Source organism: Astyanax mexicanus, chromosome 3 (genome assembly GCF_023375975.1).
Source record: "Astyanax mexicanus isolate ESR-SI-001 chromosome 3, AstMex3_surface, whole genome shotgun sequence".
Taxonomy (NCBI): domain Eukaryota; kingdom Metazoa; phylum Chordata; class Actinopteri; order Characiformes; family Acestrorhamphidae; genus Astyanax; species Astyanax mexicanus.
The window spans coordinates 6,303,103-6,327,655 of NC_064410.1; the positions used below are offsets into that span (position 1 = coordinate 6,303,103).

The window sequence follows — 24,553 nt, forward strand, 5'->3', positions numbered from 1 at the left end:
ATATGAACAAAGACATCAAACAGAGTAGTGGGAGCTGAAAGCAGCAATTCTTTGGGGTCCAAGCACGGTTTTCACCAATACCCTACATTCACAATTACAATTACAGGATGTCCAAATTAGTTTGTTCCATATACTGTGTATAGCTGGACCACCACAGGTCGGGCACCCCCTGCTGTTCGGTTTCAGAAAGCTGTGTAACCCCACCCATCCCCATAGGTTTCAATGGCAAAACAAACAACTTTCAATCACTTTTTTTTTCTAATATACTGTAATTCTACCTCCATTATTTAAATGCAGCAGCTAGTGTATCCTCTGCTTATATTATCAAATTTTTATATCCCCACAGAATTCATTTTTAAAAAGGTGTGGTTATTGTAAAAGGGCTGGTTATGGGCGGGACCAATAAGAGACTGTCAGCTCCGCTTCACTCTGCTCTGCAGCCTGTGACCTCGAGGCAGCCCTCAGGGGCGGGGTTTTTTAAATGAGTAGGCTGTCTCTCCACAGTCTTTCTCCCTCCTCTGATCTCTACTGCTCAGAATCGGGTTTCAGGATCGCCAACATGGAGGAAGCTTTTGGCTTCGTTTTCATTGAATGAATGGGAACGGCGACACGGCGTCCATCTTTTTTTACAGTCTCTGGTTTGTTCACTATATTGCCCAAAGTATCTTGTGATCACCTGCTTTGCATTTGGTGATGTGAGCTGATCTGAAGACACATTTGGAGTCTGAGGGTCTTTAATGATTGACTGTGCAGAACGTTTTAGTTTAACTGAGCAAGTTGCTTTCTTTCCCAGTCTCTTCCACTGTGTTATAACATCACTGACAGTTGGCTGTGGAATATTTAGTAGTGAGTAGTGAAATTTCACGACTGAACTTGTTTCGCAGGTGCTGCATTCTATTATGAGCTCCGGAGCTCATATCGTACGCGATAATATCGCCAACATTTTTGAATATCGTGAGCGATATTATACCCTCAAATATCGTGCCATAACACTCACCCCTAATTATCACATCAGGGTACTACTGTTTTGCTGTTTTAAGCAAAAGAAAAATTCACACAATTCTTTAATCTTGGATATATGGAGATATTTGGAGTGGATTATTATTATTAGTATCATGGCATTCTGAATCATTGACTTCTGTTACAAATCTAAATAAAAAAAATTCTTGTATTTTTTTAATATCTCAGCTAGAGGTGTGCCATATCATATCATTGTATACAATAATGAAAAGTACATTTTGTTTTGTTGCAGTAGTGTTTTTTTATTTTTATTTTTTCCGTCATATCGCCAAGAGTATCGTTATCGCGATAATACCATGAAATATCATGATATTATTTTAGGGCCATATCGCCCACCCCTACTCCGGAGAGTTTCAACCCATTCTTTCACTAATGTTTATAGAAGCACTTTGCATGCCCTGGTACTTGATTTTATACACCTGTAGCCATGGAAATTATGGGAACTTGAGTTCAAATATTTGATAGGGTGAGCAAATGTGAATTTATCTTGGATACAAGATGAGATTTGGAGATATGGGATTCTACAGCACATTTTGCCACCTATGTTGCAGCTGGGCCTGTAGATCCTGCGCATTCATATGGTGCAGAAACTGGCACATGCTATTTTACTCCATACTGTGAAAAATAAATGATGAGAAAACTCAAAATTTTAAAGCAACTCACTGCTTTATATGCATAAAAACTACATGTATGTGTTTTTTTCTCAGACGTCCTCTGAAAAAAATACAGGCTGAATTACCTACTGTTTTTCGTTGAACTTTTTTCCTGGTCCTCCAGTAATTTTACTCCTGTCTGAACGCACATCTCTGAGTTTCGTCTCCTCGCGTTTAATAAAATAGCTATTTGTCCACTGCCGCACACCGTGATTACACTTTGGGTGCGCCAATTCCATTTCCACGAAGATCCATGTATAAACACAACAGTGAGTGGAAATGGAGGAGCTACTGAACTACCTAAAAACTCACTGAACCTCCTGTTGTTTTTTAAATTGCAGTCCAACTGCAAGAGCTTTATCACTGAGTAGAAGTGTGGAATATTTTTAAAACAGGAACATTGAGGGGCTTTGCAAATGTTGCGTTTGTGTGGTACTAAAAAAAAAAGATGAAAAACAACCAAAAAAAGAAGAAGTAGAATTAATAAAGGACTTTAATAGCGAGATTTAAATTAAAGTGCTTGGACCCCTGATTTCTAGCTGTAAATGGAGGAATTGCAGGATAGGTGGAGGAGTGGAATGGGGGTACACACACACACACACACACACACACACACACAGCCAGCCTACATAAAGGCAGGAGTACTGAGGCCATTAGAGTGATGAGTGGTGGGGCAGTACAGAGAACGCATGCCCTTTATTTCACACAGAGAAACAGCTGGCAGAGCCATTTACAACCCTGTGTGTGTGTGTGTGTGTGTGTGTGTGTGTGTGTGTGTGTGTGTGTGTACATGTGCGTGTGTGTGTGTGTATTGCATGTGCCTCCTAGTAAACAGGCTGATGTAATCTGACGAGGTCATCCTGCTGTGGCCTCTACGTGCACACTGATACACACACACACTGATACACACACACACACACTGTTACACACACACACACACAGTTCCATTCAGTCTCACACACACACACACTCTCTCTCTCCACACATGGTCATGCATATGAGGTTCTTGTGAGGCAGCAGCGAGCCCTTTGTACTATTTTTCTATCTGACCTGGTTTAAAAAACACGTAAAACTGTTTCCTCCTTCAGGCGAGAGAGAGAGAGAGAGAGAGAGAGAGAGAGAGAGAGAGAGAAAGAGAGAGAGAGAGGAGGGGAGGGTGGAGAATAAGAGTGAGAACGAGAGAGAGAGAGAGAGAGAGAGAGAGAGAGAATAAGTATGAGAAGGAGTGAGAGGGAGAGAATAAGACAGAGAGAATAAGAGGAGAGAGAGAGAAAGAGAAAGACAGAGAACAGGAAAGAGAAAGAGAGGGGAGGGTGGAGAAGAGAGAGAGAATAAGTATGAGGAGTGAGAGAGAGAGGGAGAGAGACTAAGTGAGAGGAAAAGAATAAGAGAATGAGAGAAGAGGAAGAGAGAGAAAGACAGAATAAGTATGAGAAGGAGTGAGAGAGAGAGAAAGACTGAGAGAACAAGAGAGAAAGAGAGGGGTGGGTAAAGAATGAGAGAGAGAATAAGTATGAGAAGGTGTAAAGGGGAGGGAGAGAAAGACTAAACGAGAGGGAGAGAGAGAGAGGAGGGGAGGGTGGAGAATAAGAGTGAGAACGAGAGAGAGAGAGAATATGTATAAGAAGGAGTGAGAACGAGAGAATAAGAGGAGAGGGAAAAAGGAAGACAGAGAACAGGAAAGAGAAAGAGAGGGGAGAGTGGAGAATAAGAACGAGAACAAGAGAGAGAATAAGTATGTGAGGAGTGAGAGAGAGGGAGAGGGAGAGAGACTAAGTGAGAGGAAAAGAATAAGAGAATGAGAGAAGAGGAAGAGAGAGAAAGACAGAATAAGTATGAGAAGGAGTGAGAGAGAGAGAAAGAGTGAGAAAACAAGATAGAGAGAAAGAGAGAGAACAAGCGAGAGAGAGAGGGGTGGGTAAAGAATTAGAGAGAGAATAAGTATGAGAAGGAGTGAAGGGGAGGGAGAGAGAGACTAAATGAGAGGGAGAGGGAGAGAGAGAAGAAGAGAATAAGATTGAGAGAATAAGAGGAAAGAGAGAGAGAGAGAGAATAAGATTGAGAGAATACGAGGAGAGGAAGAGCGAGACAGTGAGAGAACGAGAGAGATAGAGAGATAAAGAGACAAAACAAGAGGTAAGAGGGAGAGAAAGCAAAGCAGAGAGAGAGAAAGATGAGAAAGAAGTGAGACAGAGCAGGAATGAGAGGGTAGGTCTCCTGGTATTCTGCAACGATCCTGTAAACAAACATGACGGTGTTGTGTCGAATTCAGCACCCCGTCAGAAAAAGCAATCCCTCTATATCGCAATGCACTATATGCACTATATTGCTATGTACAGTATGTAACACTTTTTTTTTCTAAATTAAAGTGGATTATCTTTGCTTTTATGAGGAAGTATGTGCTCCTGAGAGAGGGCGCTTTTCATGGCGGGGGTGTTGAATTCGGCGCAACACAAGCCAACGGCAAGCCCACTGAGCCACAGTTAGTAATGACGAAAGTGTGCTCGGGCACGGATTGTTTAAACGCGGAGTGAGTGCAGGCCAGCGGGGGAGTTGGGAAGGGGCAGAGGGGGCCTTAAACTATGTAATCTAATGTATTTGATAGTTGAAAAAAGCGACAAAATATATAAAAACGTGTTCCAAGTTTGACCAAATGTTTAACTTTGTTCTTTTTTTTTTTCGGGCTGTTCGGTTCATCCTAACTAAAGATAGAGAAAAACAGAAAGAGAGAGGGGGGTGGATATTTTGAAAAAAAAGGAAGAATTGTGTGGGTAGGGGAGTCTAAAGATATAAAAAGGATGTGAGAGAGCAAGAGAGCGAAAGATAGATAGAGAGAGAGAGAGAGAGAGAGAGAGAAAGAAAAAAGTGAGAGAGTGAGAGTGCAAATGACTAACATATGTGAGTGAGAAGGAAGGAGAGCTGGTTTTGGCAGAGCTGGGATAAGGATGGGATGGAGAAAGTCAGAAGAGAGAGAGAAAGAGAGAGAGAGAGAGAGAGAAATAGAGAGAGAGAGAGAGAGAGAGAGGAGGAAAAAGAGGAAGTGTTATTTTTCTCCAGTCTCTGACGTTTCCTCTTCCATCTGCTCTGAAAGAAAGAGACTCACAACATTCCACCCGAAAACACTCAAACACAAACACACGCACACACACACACACACACACACACACACACACACTTTAGATCTGTAAGGAGAAGCCTGCATTCCCGGAAATAGGGAGCGGAGAGATATTTGTGGCTGTTATGTCGGAGTGTACAGGTGTACTTTAGCGTAAATATGTATGTGTATGTGTGTTTATGTAAGTATTTGTGAGTGTACATATAAATATACACTGACATGCCACATGTCCTGAGACTAGAACCAGTAGAACAAATGGAGTCCCATGACTTTTGTCATATCCAATTCGACATAAATAATGCTACACTGACCTAAGGGATATGTGTCTTGGGTCGCGTGCATTGAACGTAGGTGTTTGTTTGTTTATTTGTATGCACAGACGATTTAAGCCAGATGCCGCCGGTCCCCATCATTACCACATCACAGTGGACTGCACTGTCCACTGTGGGTGGTAATGATTTAGTTTCACACTTCTACTCAGTGATAAAACTTGAAAAAATTGTAATTGTAAATTGAAAAAACAGGAGGACCACACTGAAAAAAATGATGCGTAAAATTTACGTTAATTTTTTTATTTATTTTTGCAACTTTCTGCATTTGCTTTTTTTTTTAAGTAAATTTAATTTCAGATAAATTGAAGTAACTTTAACTCGGTTTCAAGACTTAAATGTTACATAGAGTAAATAAGTGAACTGAACTTCAACTTCAACGTCAATCCTTTCTTTTAGTAAACTTTACTTCATTTCTGCATACAATATTATCTAATTACAATTACTTAATTTATACAATATTAATGAAATTTTAATATTTTTAGTTAAAACACAAATTTAGATATTTACATAAACTCAAAGATTTATGTTGTAAACACATGGATGGCATGGGATAATTTTTTTTTAGTATACTATGTATTAAAACAGTGTAATATGTGTGTTTTAACTATATATTATGTATCATAAATTATTTGAGTAATATTGTATAAATTAAGTAATTGTAATTAGGTAATACTGTATGCAGAAATGAAGTTAAGTTTACTAAAAGTTCAGTTTACTTATTTACTCTATGTAACATTTAAGTCTTGAAACCGAGTTGAAGTTACTTAAGTTCAATGAGTTTAATAATATTTTCTTTTTTGGCTTTCTCGGTCACATGACATCGGGTTCAGTAGCTCCTCCATTTCCACTCGCTGTTGTGTTTTTATACATGGATCTCCGTGGAAACGCGTGCCCGAAGTAGTTACGTGTAATTACGGCGTGCAGCAGCGGACAAATAGATATTGTAATAAATGTGAGGTAAATAAACGTGAAACTCGGAGATGTCAGTCTGGACAAGACTAAAATTACCGGAGGACCACGGAGTTTATATATACGATAACATACTAAAGTCCCATGACTTTTGGCATGTCAATGTATTGAGGTGGATGTTCGTTTGACACCATGTCCTAAAAGGACATAAAAACATAAATAGTGTGTGTGTGTGTGTGTGTGTGTTTTATGTCTGTCCTTGTGATGAAGGACAAACACAGTAGCCCTTGTCTCACCTCTGCCCAGCAGTCTGTGTGAACCCATTGATTACTCACAAGATAACGAGACGTGCTAACGATCACGCACACCGCCGACACGTCACACACTCACACACACACACACACACACACACTGTGTCAGCTCACACACCTGAGGAGGAGAGCCAGAAGGGCCTGCACGGCTCCCACCGTGGTGGCAATGTGTCTTCACTTAATTTACCATTATTCATTCTCTTTCTCTCTCTCTCTCTCTCTCTCTCTCTCTCTCTCTCTCTCTCTCTCTCTCTCTCTCTCTCTCTCTCCCTCACACCTCCTGTATTTAAAGCCGGAGGAAAGCAGCGGTGAACTGTTCACGCTTGTCACTGAACACACTCGTGTCTACAGGATCCGCAAATAATGCAGCCTGATACATATTAATGACTTCTCAACTGCCACGACTTCAAAGCTTCCCTTTTCTCCCCGACACCAAATTACACCAAAACACACCTCGTCCTCGCGCACCGTCCTGCCGCTAAGCGCTCAAAATAACCCGCGCTAACACTTTCACTTACAGCTGTATCCCACCCCACACACCCACCCGGCTCCAGCCCCGCACCAGACCGAAAACACCCAGAAACAACACACACAGATAACCAGGAGTAGCACCATAAAATCTGTTTTTAATATTAAGATATTTCAGTTTGAGACTGCTGTAAATGTTTTAGTATCTGTTATAAATGATTCCGTATTTATTATACATTATTAACTTTCTTTAATAACTTATTCCGGACCTACTATCAATGATTCTGTATCTACTATAAATGAACACTGTATCTACTATAAATTATTCCGTATCTACCTCAGTGATTTGGTATCTACAATAAATTATTTTGAATATACTATAAATGAATTACTATTTATTATAAATTCATACATAATAAAAATATATATTAATAACTATTCAGTGTCTACTATAACAATTCTGTATCTACTGTAAATTATTCAGTATCTACTGTAAATGATTCTGCATCTGCTAAAATGATTCAGTATCTACTCTAAATGATTCAGTATCTACTGTAAATGATTTCACATCTGCTAAATAGATTTAATATCCACTATAAATGATTCAGAGTCTAACATAAATGATTCAGTATCTACTGTAAGTTATTCAGTATCTACTGTAAATGATTCAGCATCTACTAAAATGATTCAGTATCTACTGTAAATGATTCTGCATCTGCTAAAATGATTCAGTATCTACTGTAAATGATTCTGCATCTGCTAAAGATGATTTAGTATCTACTGTAAATGATTCAGTATCTACTGTAAATGATTCTGCATCTGCTAAAATGATTCAGTATCTACTCTAAATGATTCAGTATCTACTGTAAATGATTTCACATCTGCTAAATAGATTTAATATCCACTATAAATGATTCAGAGTCTAACATAAATGATTCAGTATCTACTGTAAGTTATTCAGTATCTACTGTAAATGATTCCGCATCTACTAAAATGATTCAGTATCTACTGTAAATGATTCAGCAATGATTCAGTAAATGATTCTGCGTCTGCTAAAAATGATTTAGTATCCACTGTAAATGATGCAGTATCCACTGTAAATGATTCAGTATCTACTGTAAATGATTCTGCATCTGCTAAACATGATTTAGTATGTACTGTAAATGATTCTGCATCTGCTGAAATAATTCAGTATCCACTCTAAATGATTCAGTATCTACTGTAAATGATTCAGCATCTACTGTAAATGATTCTGCATCTGCTAAAAATGATTTAGTATCTACTGTAAATGATTCAGTATCTACTGTAAATGATTCTGCATCTGCTGAAATAATTCAGTATCTACTCTAAATAATTCAGTATCTACTCTAAATGATTCAGCGTCTACTCTAAATGATTCAGTATCTACTGTAAATGATTCTGTATCTACTGTAAATGATTCAGCATCTACTCTAAATGATTCAGTATCTACTGTAAATGATTCTGCATCTGCTAAAATGATTCGGTATCTACTGTAAATGATTCTGCATCTGCTAAATAAATTTAATATCTACTATAAATGATTCAGTATCTACTGTAAATGATTATGCATCTGCTAAAATGATTCAGTATCTACTTTAAATGATTCAGTATCTACTCTAAATGATTCTGCATCTGCTAAAATGATTCAGAATCTACTCTAAATGATTCAGTATCTACTGTAAATGATTCTGGATCTGATAAAATGATTCAGTATCTACTCTAAATGATTCTGCATCTGCTAAAAATGATTCAGTATCTACTGTAAATGATACAGTGTCTACTATAAATGATTCTGTATCCAGTATAAATGATCCAGAGTCTAATATAAATGATTCAGTATCTAGTATATAAACTGTTTAGTATCTACTGTCAGTAATTCTGTATCTAGTATACACTTTTTTTTACCATGAATGCTCTTGTGACCACTTTCAATGACTTAATATTAACTATAAATGACTCAATGTCTACTAGTGATTCTGTCTCTACTATAAATGATTCTGTATCTAGTATAAATGATTTATTATCTACTAAAAATATTTATTATCTGTTATGAATGATTTTGTATTTACTATAAATGAGTATTTATCCACCATAAATGAATATGTATCAACTATGAATCATGTGGTAGCTTCTATAAAAGGTTAAGTATGTACTCTTTTCATGATCATGTAGCTGCTATGATTGACTATTATGGACAATAAGTTCTTTTTTTCTAACTTATCTTTATCCCATACACTCCTACAAAAAAATAAATCACCATAGGTTTAACAAATGTGTCAGTCCTGACACTGTCTGTCTGCCGGCCCCTGACTCCATTTCCCAAGATGCACCTGCACTCAATTCTCTGGACATGCCCGATCACGTGATGCATCAGCGTTCTGGCTCACCGTGCTATTGAGATTGCTCACACCTGAACTCATTAGTATAAATAGCCCCTGCTTTCATCTTTTGTTGTTTTATCTTTTGTTTCTGACCTTTTTTTGTTATTTCAACTTCTCATTTCGGTATCAACCTATTTTGGCCATTTTTGACTATCCTTTTTGCCTTGTTGTAGATATCCTGTGCGTGATCTATTTGCCTGCACACTCTTGTATTTTATTTGTTTACGCTGCCATTTTGCTACTGACCCTGCCTGTCCCTGACTATTTTTATAAGCCTAATCCCTTATTCAATAAATCGTATATTTGGTATCCGCACTTGTCTGTCCAATGTTTGGCTCCCGTGACAAAATGGTTCTTTAGACCATTCTATAATTGTGAGATGCTACATTACAGCCACTTTTTTTTAAGCTTCTTTAAAAATTTTAAATGTTTTTTATTTCAGAAACTGTAAGTTGTGGTTCTTTAAGACCGTGTCTTTAAGCACTAAGTCTTTAAGACTGATGTATGCAAATGATCCCTCCAGTCACCATAGTCTGATTGCACGGCTCTGAAAGTTTGACTGCATGCTGAAGTAAATGATGTTTACAGAATAGAAAAACTCTTATATCACTCCTTATAAAAGAGAGTGGAGCGTGATTTTTTTCCCCTTACAACAGAGATTCTGCTCTGCTATTCAAATGTAATCATGGAAATATATATTTAATGTAGTTCATCACATCATTTTTATTCTGTATTCAGTCTCAACTACTTTGTTTCTACTTTGATCTTTCTATCTGTTTCAAAATCAAGAAAGAAATAATAACAAAACGAGCAAAAAAGATCAGACTTTTCCTTTTATATACGGATATAAAGGAAAAAACAAGCCAGTGCGTTTTACATGTCAAAAGTCAGTGTCCCATCACTTTTGGCATGTTCTAGTCTCAGTTCTAATGCACTGAGATGTGGATGTGATTTCTGTTAAGAATCCCTTGTCTCTTCGAATGGACAATTCTGTGTGTGTATGGAGGAGCTGCTGGATAAACCAGCTATTGCCCAAAAGTTTTGGCAGCCCACACTCGATCTCGATAGGATTTCGTCTGCTTATGAATATTTATACATGCAAACATAGTGCCTCTGATTGGCTAACAGCACTGCAACACCAGGAGGAGTTAGAACAGTTTGAAACGTTTTAAAATAACGACATTTTACACTAATAACAGTCTTTGCAATGTCATATGTTACTTTATAACATGTGTAATAATGCCCTGCTAAGTGCAGTTCAGCCACTGATCTAGTCTTAGAGTCTCTGTAAAAAAAAAAAAAAAAAAAAAAAAAAAAAAAAAAAAACGCCAAATCCACTGGAGATCCTATGTAAACCTATAGAAACTGCACACAGAGGTGGGTAGTCCAGATCCAGAAAGTAAAAATCCACCCCACCACCTCCACCTTCGCTGGTGGTGTTCCATAGACAAATCCTAACCGTTTGTTTCTTAGCTCTATTTCTATAATCGTTTTCTATAATCGGAACTTAGCAATTTCAAGAGGTTTGACTTAATTGTTCATGTAATTCATAATTGTTGAGTCAAAAAATGACATTTCATAGAGAACAAAGACAAGTGACAAATAGGCTAAAATAGGCACACCTAGTAATACCATAATCCCTCATTCAGTCCCACCACGGCAACCCAAAGCCGGAGACAAACAACACCATTCCCCACAGGGCTGTGCAGCATCTCCAAATTTTCAGGAACGCCCCTAAACTAATAAACTAATGGCTGCATGTTGGCTAATGGGGTTACGACACGGCTCGAATGGGATCCCTTGGGGTTGCCAGAACCGCGGTTAGGGTTTCACCCTATGAGCATGGCTGGGGGTTAAAAGTCTATAGATCAATGGAACCAGATCATATGTGTTAACGCTGTTATGCTGCGACCTGTGTTATGTAAATGGGGATGGATGCATTTATACATTCGACATTTATACATTCTTAACAGGTTTTCTTCCAGAATGGTCCTGTATTTAGCTCCATACATCTTTCCATCCTTTGTATTTAGGTCAAAAAGTTCACTTTTGGTCTGATCTGACCACAGCACCTTCTTCCACATGCTTGCTGTTCAAACAGAACTTCTTATGTCTTTCTTTCAACACTACGACTGATTGTTGTCCTATGGACAGAGTCTCCCACCTCAGCTGTAGATCTCTGCAGTTCATCCAGAGTGATCATGGGCCTCTTGGCTTCATCTCTGATCAGTTTTCTCCTTGTTTGAGGCGAAAGTTTAAAGGGAAGGCCGAGTCTTGGTAGATTTGCAGTGGTCTGATACTCTGATTCCATTTTTCCATTCCATTCCATTTGATTCCATCTTTTTGTATCCAAATCCGACTTTAAACAACTTCACCACAACAGTATCTCGGGGCTGCCTGGTGTGTTCCTTGGTCTTCATGATGCTCTGTTCTGCGCTTTAAACAGAACTCTGAGACTCTCATCACAGAGCAGGTGCATTTATACGGAGACTTGATTACACACAAGTGGATTCTATTTATCATCGTCAGTCATTTGGGTCAACATTGGGTCATTCAGAGATCCTCCCTGAACTTCTGGAGTGAGTTTGCTGCACTGACATTAACATTCCACTTCATGATTGTGTCCCACAAGTTGTTCATTCCTCACAAAAAAATCACAAAAATTTCATATCTTTAAATTTAAAGCCTGAAATGTGGCAAAACGTTGAAAATTTCAAGGGGGCCGAATACTTTTGCAAGACACTGTACATACCTATACATACAAATCAATTTAAAGTATTACATTTTTTAGAGTATACAATCTACAGGAGTTGGAAAATGAAACTGTAACACCTGGTTTTCCCCCTTTCAGACAGCTTCCTCTTACAGCATCCACAGTTGATCCTGTTGGATGTGGTTGGTCTTTCTTGGTGGTATGCTGACATTACCCTGGATACCGTGGCTCTTGATACATCACAAAAACTTGCTGTCTTGCTGTCTTGGTCACAGATGCGCCAGCAAGACGTGCACCAACAATTTGTCCTCTTTTAAACTCTGGTATGTCACCTGTAATGTTGTGTGCATTGCAATATTTTGAGCAAATTTATGCTCTTACCCTGCTAATTGAACCTTCACACTCTCTCATGCTCTTACTGGTGCAATAATGTGCAATTAATGAAGATTGGCCACCAGGCTGCTCCAATTTAGCCATGAAACCTCCCACACTAAAATGATGACAGGTGTTTCAGTGTCACTGTCCAACACCTGTACCTGAGAGAGGTCTTCAAAGTACTAAATCTTCAAAACTTACGAACCTTCGCTTCTCTATTCATAGAAAGCACCGTTGTTCAGAAGGCGCATCTTAATTTATTCTGTATCTAATCGCAGAATATTTTAGCCCAGTTTGCAAGAACATTATGAAGACATATAATCAGATGCGTCGCTGAAGGCATTATTGTTTTTAGAAGGGTTTTAAATTATAAAAGCAAGTGTTGATTTTTTTTTTTTAAAGCAGGCTGAGCACTGTTTCAACACTGCTTCAGCATCATTGGTGCATTAGCAGTGGCGCTGCTGTCCGTGGTGCTGAAGATGCGGTGGAGGCTGCGCTGTCCGTGGTGCTGAACTGCATATACTGCGACATATGCTACTACAGCCTGCGGTCCAGAGCGCAGTGGTCGCTGTCCGAGGTGCTGAACACATTCTACTTCTGCACAGGTAGCCGCTGTGTTTACAGTAGAACTACTTATTATGGTCAGTGACAGCGCAGGCAGGACAGACTCAGGCTGTGGGGCGGGACATCTCTGCAGACAGCGAGACACACACCCTGTGAGTGCGGGAGTTTGTGTGTGTGTGTGTGTGTGTGTGTGTGTGTGGAGGTATTTATGGAGCACCGCTGCCTGTTTGTCTCTTTTTGAGGATGAAGAGGCTCGAGAGCTTGACTGCCTCCAGCACTGTGTGACTGCTTTAAACGTACTGCCGCCTGCGGACTGTGTGTGTGTGTGTGTGTGTGCGTGTGTGTGTGTGTGTGTGTGTGTGTGTGTATGTAATGGTGAAGAATAGTGAAGCCTCCATCCTTCCACTCTGTCCTCCAGCCTTCATCCTTGAACGCTGTTCTCCAGCCTTCATCCACACGGTCTTTTAATCTTCATCCATACTGTCCTTTAGTCTTTATTCACACTGTCCCCCAGCCTCCATCCATATGATTCTCCTACCTCTATCCATACTGTCTTCCAGCCTCCATCCACACTGTACTTCAGACTCCATCCTTTAATACAATTGGCAACCAATCCTCAATCCTCCATCCTCAATCTTCACTGTTTTCCAGCCTCCATCCACTCTGTCCTTCAGCCTCTATCCATATAATACTGCAGTCGTCATCTACACTGTCCTCCAGCCTCCAACTACGCTGTCCTCCAGCCTCCATCCACACTGTCTACTAGCCTTCATCCTTCAACACTGTCCTCCAGTCTCCATCCACACTGTCCTCCAGCCTCCATCCACACTGTCCTCTAGCCTCCATCCTTTAACACGGTTCTCCAGCCTTCAACCACACTGTCTTCCAGCCATCATCTTAACTGTTCCCAGCCACTGTCCACGCTATCCTCCAGCCTCCATCCATGTGATTCTCCATTTTCCATCTACACTCTACTTCAGCCTCTATCCACATTATATTCCAGCCTCCATCCTTTAACACGGTTCTCCAGCCTCCATCCACTTTGTACTCCAGCCTCCATACACACTGTACTCCAGACTCCATCCTTCAATACAATCGAAAACCAAGCCTCAATCCTCCAGCCTCCAACCATATGATCCTCCAGCCTCCAAACACGCCATCCTCCGGCTTCCACGCTGTCCTTTAGTCTTCATCCATACAGTCCTCCAACCTCCATCCATATGATTCCCCAGCCACACTGTACTCCAGACTTTATCCTTCAATGCAATTGGCAACAAACCATATGATTCTCCAGTCGTCGTCTACACTGTCCTCCAGCCTTCATCCACCCTGTACTTCAGCCTCCACCCAATCTGTAACCCAAGCCTCCATCCACACTGTCTTTTAGTCTTCATCCATACTATGCTTCAACCTCCATCAACACTGTCCTTTAGTTTTCATCCATACTGTCCTCCAGCCTCCATCCACATTGTACTCCGGTCTCCATCCACACTGTCTTTTACTCTTCTTCCATACTGTGCTTCAACCTCCATAAACACTGTCCTTCAGTTTTCATCCATACTGTCCTCCAGCCTCCATCCACATTGTACTCCGGCCTCCATTCACACTGTCCTCCAGTCTCCATCCATATTATTCTCTGGCCATCATCTACACTGTTCCAAGCCACTCCCCACAATGTCATCAGGCCTTTATTCATGTCATACTCCAGCCTCAATCTTCTCTGTCCTTCATTCTCCATCCACACTGTCCTCCATTCTCCATCCACACTAGCCCCCATTCACATGATTCTCCAGCATCCAGCCTCCATCTATAAGATTCTCCAGCTTTCATTCACACTGTTCTCCATTCACACTGTCCACTAGCCTCCATTCTTCAACACTATCCTCCAGTCTCCATCCACACTGTACTTCAGCCGCCATCTATACTGTTTCCAGCCACTGTCCACAATGTCTTCAGGCCTTCACCCACATATTGTCACTATCCAATGAGAAACAAGCATCTCCAAAACATCAACTTTACAGGAGAGAGATAAAACTCTCTTAACTTTCAATGGAAGTCAATGCAAAATGAGTTTATTTCAGAGAATTTTGGAGATTTCCACACCTTCATCAACAACATAGTGTAACCTCCATCCACACTGTCCTCCTTCAGTCTTCTTTGACTTCCATCTTCCAAGCTTCATCCAGCCACCACCTATGCTATCTTTCAGCCTTTATCCACACCAGCCATCAGCCTTCATCCTCCACACCGGCCACCAGTCTGTACTCACAGTCTGAGTATTCAGAGCCTCCATCCACACTATCCTCCCACTTTCATCCACGCTGTCCTTCAGCCTTCGTCCAGAATGAATTCCACTATTCATTCCCATTGTCCTCCAGAGTTCATACACTTCGTTCTTCAGCCGCCATCCACATCCTTCAGTAGCATTCTCAGTTATTTCCCATGGCGCACTACTGCCATCCTCCTTTAATTAAAGAACCCATATTCTACGCTATATTTATATATACGCTTTCTGAGCTATAATATCTGAGTGGGTGGATCTCACAATTCAATTTAACAGAAGCATCTCTGAACAGTAGAACATTAAATTTACTGGTTTAAACACGTCTACGAAGAGTTCTCCATGGCTGGTGTGCTGAAATGCAAATGCATGTGATTTTTAATGTGAGTCTTTCTTGTAACATCCTGGTTCTACACTGTTTTCAACCAGTTGATGCTGTACGAGGCTGTGTTTTGTAGAGTGTTCTCCTCAATCTTTTTTGTTCTAGACTACTTAGCACTATTTGCACTGTGTCTACATCCACAATCTCTAGTACTTTCTACAATATTTTCTAGAAATTAAACTAAAAATACCTGTCACAAATAACAAAAAAAAATATTTTCTAGAGGTTAGCTATAACTGAAAATGTAAAAGGTAGTGCAAGATGAGCAACAAACCTGACCATCACAAGCTAAGCTCTAAGCTGGTTCTGGAAATATTGTCTCTGAAGCTAAGGCAAAGGACATGAAGCTAAGGACATTAATCCTACATTTGTGTATTAAAGCTCCACTAGGTAGGATGGAGATTTTTTGCTCGTGGGCTCCCCCTACAGTTGTAGAGTGTAATGAATGTTTCAAGCAGATTAGTTTCTCTTTCTAGCTTCTGCAAGAGTGTCTGTATGTTAGTTTGTAAAGAATGAACCAGTAGTCCTTGTAGAACTGTTAGAACTAAAGGTCGGAAAGCAGGTTGCAGTTCTCGCGAGCGTTGGTCGCGGCCGCCTCGGAAAACTTACAGAGGCTGGTTTGAGCTCAGAGGAGCTCCGGCACAGGCACGAGAGCACCGCTATTCCTCCTATTACACCTCAATGCAGCGCTGCAGTGAGTTTCAAGCTGTAATTATACTTCTTTAAAAAGATCAATAATCAAGGAAATCCTACCTAGTGCTGCTTTAATCATTTGATTAATTTAAATAATACGTTTTTATATCGAAATAAGTAGTAAAAAAAAAAATATATATATATATATATATATATATATATATATATATATATTAAAGAGCCTATAATACACTCGAGGTTTGTGCTATAATGTGTTATGTTGGCATTGCTGTGCTAAACTAATGCACTCGGCCTGTGGCCAATGTTATACGTTATAGTACGAACCTTGAGTGTATTATTGTGATTACACCACAGTTCCATTATCAGTGTTTATTGAATGATTTTGAGTTAAAAAGGACGAGAAAATAGGTTCTGTTTGGTTAAAATAGTTCCATTGCTGCTTCGATTACATTACCGGCTGATAATGGCACTCATAGAACGTCTCTCAGCCAACTCGGAAATAACTGTGGTATAATTATTCATATTTATCTTCCTGAAGGTTCTATTCATGTGATTTAGAATGTTTTCCTCTTCTCCACACGTTAGTAGAATGTTCTACACCACATTACAGCTGTAGCTGAAAGAAATGTGCTGTTTTTCAGTGTTGTTTCCATATTTTGAACACGGCACCGGGCTCAGCTCTTTAAGAGTGGCCGAATCGGTGTCAGGTGTGGTTACGGGAGCGAGGCGGGTGTCTGGATCTGAATCGAGGTTGGGTTTCTATTTATTCCGCTACACTAGAGCCTACAAGGCGGGGAAGGCGCGAGAGAGGAGCGGAGCGTCCCTCAGGGAGAGGAGACTGACGGAGGATTCCGGTAATTGGCTCTTCTTTGTCACTTCAGACAGGGAGAACATTTCATCGGCGAGGAAAGCTGGTCCCAGTTCTCCTTCTTCACTCCATCCCTCAAATGCCATAAACAAAGTTAAAATAAAAAAAAAAACAAGGAGGATAAAATGCAAGTCAGCAGCTCTTTAATCACGCCTCTCTCCCCTCACAGCCCAGGAGGAGCTATTTAAAAAAACACACCATGCCAGATACATCCCATAAACACGCTTACCACACACTGAACACACCTTCCCAGTTACACACACACACACATACACACCTAAGGCCGAGTATTGCCTCTGACTTATCCAGCTCGTTCCAAACACAAACATTCTACTTCAGTTTCTGAATCAGTTTCTCTGATTTTGCTATTTATAGGTTTATGTTTGAGTAAAATGAACATATTTGTTTTATTCTATAAACTACAGACAACATTTTTCTCAAATTCCAATTAAAAATATTCACATTTAGAGCATTTATTTGCAGTAAATGAGAAATGATCAAACCTCAAATAATGCAAAGAAAACAAGTTCATATTCATAAAGTTTTAAGAGTTCAGAAATCAATATTTGGTGGAATAATCCTGGATTTTAATTACAGTTTTTATGTTTCTCATCATGCTCTCCTCCACCACTCTTACACACTGCTTTTGGATAACTTTATGCTTTATTTACTCCTGGTGCAAAAATTCAAATTCAAAAGAGCAGTTCAGCTTAATTTGATGGCTTGTGATCAAATATCTATATAATCCTCTTGATTATATTCCATAGGTTTTCAATGGGGTTCATGTCTGGCCATGTACCTGTGTTTTGGTCTGGTGGTCCTTTATCCACACCTTAATTGATCTAGCTGTGTGGAATTAAGCATTGTCCTGCTGAAAAAAAAAAAAAACAGTCCTCAGAGTTGGGGAACATTTGGCTCATCAGAGAAGATGACCTTACTCCAGTCCACTTCAGCCTGGCTCTTCTTTTTGCTTGAGTCCTGCCTCTAAGAGCTTGTTGTGAAGTGTTCTTTCCGTGCACTTCACACCAGCTGCCGTTTGCCATTCTTTTTATAGGTCACTCGATGTCATCCTGCTGTTGCTGACTGACATTCGTATATGTTGACCGTCAACCTCCAGCCCTGAACCCCATTGAAAAACCTCAGAATGTAATCATGTGAGATGTAAGTTGGATAATCACAAGCCATCAAAGTAAAGGAGTAAAGGCATGAAGTTATCCAAAAGCAGTGTGTACGACTGGTGGAGGAGAACATGATGCCAAGATGGATGAAAACTGTGATTAAAAACCAGAGTTGATACACCAAATACTGATTTCTGAACTCTTAAAACTTGAGAATATGAATATGAACTTGTTTTATTTGCATTATTTGAGAAAGTCTGAAAGCTCTGCTTCTTTTTTGTTATTTCAGCCATTTCTCTTTTGATACAAATAAATGCTATAAATGACGATGTTGTTTTTTGGAATTTGGGAGAAATGTTGCCTGTAGTTTATAGAATAAAACAACAATGTTCATTTCACATGTGTGTGTGTGTCTGGTGTGTGTGAGCACTTCAGGCAGCTGGGCAAAGACTGCGACAAAGGTTTGGGAGGGCTGTGAAAAGAAAAAGCATCAGATTAGGCCCTGTTTCCACTTGGAGACTATGTGCTTGGGACTGTCTGTCCATCTGTTTTTTTCTGTGTGTGTGTTTTTGTGTGTGTGTGTGTGTGTGTGTGTGTGTGGGCAAGAAAAGATAACTGTTCTGGACTTGTCCCAAAATCCTGCAAGAGAGGGGAAAGAAAAGGCCACAGGAGACAGCAAGTGAAAGCGTGGTGGAGGGACGAGAGAGAGTTAGAGAAGAGAGAGAGAGAGAGAGAGAGAGAGAGAGAGAGGAAATGAAGGAAAGGAATGAATGATCGAGACAAATGGCGGACGTGAAAGACAAAGGGAAACTCATTAAACGGATGGGGCATGGATCACAGAACAAGACAATGAAACAAGAGAGAGATGAGAGGAAGGAAAAGACAAAGAAAGAGAGGGAGAGAGAGAGAGGACCAAGACAAGAATGAAACAAAGACACAAAGAATGCAAGGTGAGCTCAAAGAAAGCAAGTTAACATTCACAGGTGGAGAGAAAGGGCGAGAGATACAGTATATAAAAGAACAGAGAAAGAGAGAGAAAGAGAGAGATAGAGAGAGAGAGAGATGGTGAGAGTGTTAGCTTTTTTTGTGCAAGTGATGAGGATCAGTATCTGAGTCCTCCACTCAGTTCTTCTTCATCTCCTGAGGAAGAAAAGCAGAGAAATTGAACCCTGAGTTGGCAGGAAGTGGTTAATAACACCTTAACCCCTTTAAAGAACAGAGCCCATTAACTCCAACCACAAACACCAAACACCACCAGCCCCCCCCCCCACCCACCCCCGCCCTCAGCAGCCCGCAACTCAACACTGAGCCAGAACACATGAGGGGGGAGGGGGAACTGCCTGATGGGAGATTTTCACATGAGCTGGGCTCCGGCACACACGTGTGTGTATGTTTGTATATATGTATAATATATATGTATAATTGTCTCTGTGTGCTTATGTTTGTATATCACTTTTTTCATTCCCTATATATATATATATATATATATATATATATATATATATATATATATATATATATATATATCCTCGCCATATCTATATGTGCCTAACATGCAGCTCTGGAAATAAAAAAAAAAATAAGAGACCACTTAAAAATGATGAGCTTCTTTGATTTTACCAAATTGAAAACCTCTGGAATATAATCAAGAGGAATAAAAAGTAAATAAAGCATAAAGTTATCCAAAAGCAGTGTGTAAGACTGGTGGAGGAGAACATGATGCCAAGGTGCATGAAAACTGTGATTAAAAACCACCAGGGTTATTCCACCAAATATTGATTTCTGAACTCTGAAATGTATATGAACTTGTTTTTTTTTGCATTATTTGAGGTCTGAAAGCTCTGCATCTTTTTTGTTATTTCAGCCATTTCTCTTTATTTTCTGCGAACAAATGCTCTAAATGACGATATTTTTAATTGGAATTTGGGAGAAATGTTGTCTGTAGTTTATAGAATAAAACAACTATGTTCATTTTACTCAAACATAAACCTGTAAATAGCAAAATCAGAGAAACTGATTCAGAAACTGAAGTGGTCTCTTCATTTTTTTCAGAGCTGTTTATTACATATTTCTATCCTTATTAGCCTAAAACGGTTTAATACTTTCTTTCGCCGCATTGTTTGTGCCAGTTTGTGCTACTTCTATTATTATTTTTTATTATGACATAACTCTGGTCATGCTGGTCAGGCAACCTGGTCACGCTGGTCGACCAGTTGGTGCCAAACCTTACATGGTACCACTGTACATAGACACATTTATTTATGAGGACAAAAGTATTGAGACACGCCTCTTTATATAATATAATGGCATTGTAGAATAGTACTAAAGTCATCTAAAGATTTTTTTTTTTTCAGATTTTAGATTCTTCAAAGTATCTCCTTTTGATTAGATGGTCAGTTTTGAACATCTTAGCTGGATTTTCTCAGTCAGCTTTATGAGGTAGAGTCACCTGGAATTCAGGCTTTCAGTTAACAGCTGTGCTGAACTCCTCAAGAGTTAAAAAATACTTGAATTTCTTGTCTTTTAATAAAGTGTTTGAGAGCATCAGTTAAAGTAAAGTTGTGAAGAGATAGAGTTACAGGTATACAGTGAATAATAGCTCTATTTGAGTAATGTTCTAATTACTCCATATAATGGCAAGAACTCCTTAAATAAGTAAAGGAAAATATAAGAAATACTGAAAGAAATTAAGGTCAGTCAATTTGAGAAATTTCTAGAACTTTTAAAAGTCTCAAAAAACTCATGATGAAACTGGCTCTCATCAGGAACACTCCAGAAAAGAAAAAAATCAAGTGTTTCCTCTGTTGTACAGGATACGTTTATCAGCCTCAGAAACTAAAGAAAAAAGGTAAGAGTTTTAAACACTTTTAAGTTACTATATGATTCATTATGTGTTCATTTATAGTCTGAATGACTTTAGTATTAAATATACAATTTATATTAAGAAGATGTGTCTAAACTTTTGACTGGAAGTGTATTTAATACAATTATTTTTTATAACATATTATTATTATTATTATTATTATTATTATTATTATTATTATTATTATTATTATTTATTTATTTATTTTACTTTTATTTGTATGCAAAAGTAAAAAGTATATTATTGCTCTCCAAAAAAAAAAAAAATGTGTTCATTTATAGTCTGGATGACATTAGTATATATATATATATATATATATATATATATATATATATATATATATATATATATATATATATATATATATATATATATGTATTATTATTTTTTTTTTATATAAAAATAAAATAATTGAATGAGAAGATATGTCTAAACTTTTGACTGGAAGTGTATTTAATATATATTTTTTTTATAACATATTATTATTTTTATGATTATTATTATTTATTTATTTATTTTTATTTGTATGCAAAAGTAAAAAGTATATTATTGCTCTCCAAAAAAAAAAAAAAAAAAATTAAACACGTATCTCCAGAAACTCGAATGGAAAACTCTCTAAACAACGAGTAAATATAGCCCATACAGATATGACGCATGACCCATGTTCTGATAAAGTAAAAAAATAAAAATAATGTGTGTGTGTGTGTGTGTGTGTGTGTGTGTGTGTAAGTGTGTGTGTGTGTGTGTGCGTGTACGCTTCACACTGGCACAGGCATTTGTAAGCCGCCATGTGTTGCCATGGGAATATTAGCATGTGTTCGGTTCTGGGTCGTGTTGTTTAAAATATAAGCCATTAGCGGTTAGCTCTAACATTCCCACTGTGACACATACACACACACACACACACACATGTACACAATCACATACACACACACATATTAACGCACAAACATAAACACACAGAGCTCTTGCTGTTTTTGCTGCACCTTAAATTTTCATTCTGATTGGCTGTAAGGTGTTTAATGGCAGATAAAGCGTCCTCGGGCATATCTTGGCACTTCACAAGTGTTAGTGTGTGTGTGTGTGTGTGTGAGAAAGTGTGTGTGAGTGTGTGTGTTTGAGTGGTTGTGTGTGTGTGTGTGTGTGTGTGTGTAAAATCAACCATCAAGACTGAACCAGAGCAGTACTCAGCACAGTAAGTGTGTGTGTGTGTTTATAGGTTAGTTTGTAGGTGTGTGTGTGTGTGTGTTGGTGTGTGTGTACAGGTTAGTGTGTGTTTGGAGCCTCTCCCCAATGTGAAAATCTCCCCTCAGATTCTGGAAGCGTCGCGCTGTTGATGGAGAAAAAGGGGTTTAGCGCTGTGAATGTGTGTGAGGGTGTGTGCGTTTGTGCATGTGTGTGTGTGTGTGTGTGTGGGAGAGGCAAAGAGAGAGAGAGAGAAAGAGCGAGAGGACAAGAGAGCGTCTGACCGTCTGTCTGACCGAGTGTGTGTATGTGTGTGAGAAGGCGTGAGAGAGTGCACTCGTGTCAGAGTGTGTGCAAGTGTGTTTGAGTGTGTGTGTGGCTGTGTGTGTGTGAGTGCGCTTGTGTGTGAGTGTAAGTGAGTGAGTGAGTGAGTGAGTGGTTTAGGGGTTTGGAGGGAGTTGTTAGGTAAGAGGAAAGGGAGGGGATGGGGCGGGGGGAGGTGACAGTAGGAGGAGGAGGAGGAGGAGGAGGAGTGTGAGGGGTGGGGGTGGGGATGATGAAGTGTGTGTGTGTGGGTGGGTGCGGGTGGGTGGGTGTGTGTTGGGTACTCACTGTATGGCACACACTCGTACTGAATCTCCAGGTACTTGTAGGTTCCTGGACACGGGTCAGGAAACACATCTGACCCGGCGACGACCACACACTGCGTCCGGTTATTACACCTGAGAGAGAGAGAGAGAGAGAGAGAGAGAAAGAGAGAGAAAGAGAGAGAAAGAGAGAGAAAGAGAGAGAAAAAAAAAAAAAAAATCCAATTTGCACAAATTTACACTCCCCCAGATGTAGCCAAGTCAGGATCAGCCAAGTCTGAATTCTGCTTCTTTAGATTAGCGCTGCAGCTACGAGGCTAATGCTAATAAAAAAACCATAGAACTTCTAACATTCTAGACAATACGACATTCTTGGTTTAAAAAAACGTAACTAAATTGTGTTTTCTTAGTGTGGAACTATACTTTATTTTAAATATTTAGTTTAGAAGAAAAAAAAAAAAAAATATATATATATATATATATATAAATATCTGGCGTGTTTCTATTTTGGTGACAAGAAATACAATACGCAAATTATCATGCTTTTAAGATATCAATGTGCCAAAGTCAGAGCGCAACTGGCTCTTAAAGAGAATAGCAATTAAACCATGAAACAAATTCGTAACAACTGTGAACATTATATAGGTTTAATTTCATTTGTATATTTACCATATTTTTCGAAATATAAGGCAACACTACTATACGCGACACTAGTAAAGAACAGGGGTGTTGCCATGTTATCCTTCTAATTTAGCAGAAACTCGCCACTGGGTGTTGGTTCGGGGGGTAAAGCTAAGCTAGGAAAAGCTAAACTATGTAATCAAAACTGTAATTCTTGTATTTTCAAATGAGTGCTGGATGTTAATCTACACAGATTTTCCTCCTGAAAACAGTTTATTTGGGTCAGTATAACACTTCTGTTTATGTACAGTAAGCTTCGATTCCCACATTTCTGCTAGTGGTTAGCTTTAGCGGCTTACCGCTAGCGCTAGACATGGTCAGTGGCTGATGCCGCCCGACAGGGTGTTAGCTATTGGCTTGTTTAACATGGTAAACATGCAGGCTAAAGACACTAGTAAGGAACAGGGGTGTCTGTATGTCATGTATTCCTTCTAATTCAGCAGGTCTTGCAACTGGGGCTTGGAGGGGGGTTGCTAACTAAGTTAAGTTAAGCTAAGCTAAGTAAAGAATTAATTCTTGAATTCTTGAAAAAAAAGGTCAAATGACCACTGGACGTTAATCTGCACAGATTTCTCTCCAAATAAATGTTGTTTCCGTTTATTTACAGTAAGCTTCACTATGGCTGGGAGCAGCAGAATTAGCATTAGTGGCTAGCATTATCTGCTAGCACTAGCTGTGTTTAGCGCTAGTAAATGCCGTCTGACAGCTCTACACTGAGGAACCCTGAGTGTTCCGGTAAGCCAGGGCGATATTAGACAGTGGATCATCCCACACTGTAAAACCCGATAAGTTGACTGAACTCAAAACTTTTGTCGTAACCGATTACCTAATAAATTTTAAGTTCATGTAAAATATTTTTTAAGTACAGTGAACTTAACAAATACATACACAAACATATTTTAAATTAATATTTTCCTGAACTTGTATTTAGTCTTCTTTCTGGTTTCATTCAACTATTTGTTTTAAATACACATAGAAAAGTAGATGAAAGAAAACAGTAAACAACTAAAAGTACTGAGAGCACCGCAAAAACACAGAGTTACTGCAGCTCAGTAAATGATGCTTGTTCTAC

General features: G+C 39.1%; 1 protein-coding gene and 1 long non-coding RNA gene across 2 annotated transcripts in view; both read right to left on the minus strand.

Annotated features, from left to right (window-relative positions):
• Positions 1–24,553, minus strand: part of LOC125799309 (uncharacterized) — a 637,314-nt gene that overhangs the window by 175,105 nt on the left and 437,656 nt on the right. The gene's annotated exons all lie outside the window — the stretch shown is intronic.
• adgrl1a (adhesion G protein-coupled receptor L1a) overlaps positions 1–24,553 on the minus strand; it is a 313,378-nt gene that overhangs the window by 88,262 nt on the left and 200,563 nt on the right. Inside the window, exon 4 of the mRNA XM_049475750.1 lies at positions 22,826–22,935. Within this exon, the coding sequence (XP_049331707.1) occupies positions 22,826–22,935 (110 nt within the window). The remainder of the gene's footprint in view (positions 1–22,825; positions 22,936–24,553) is intronic.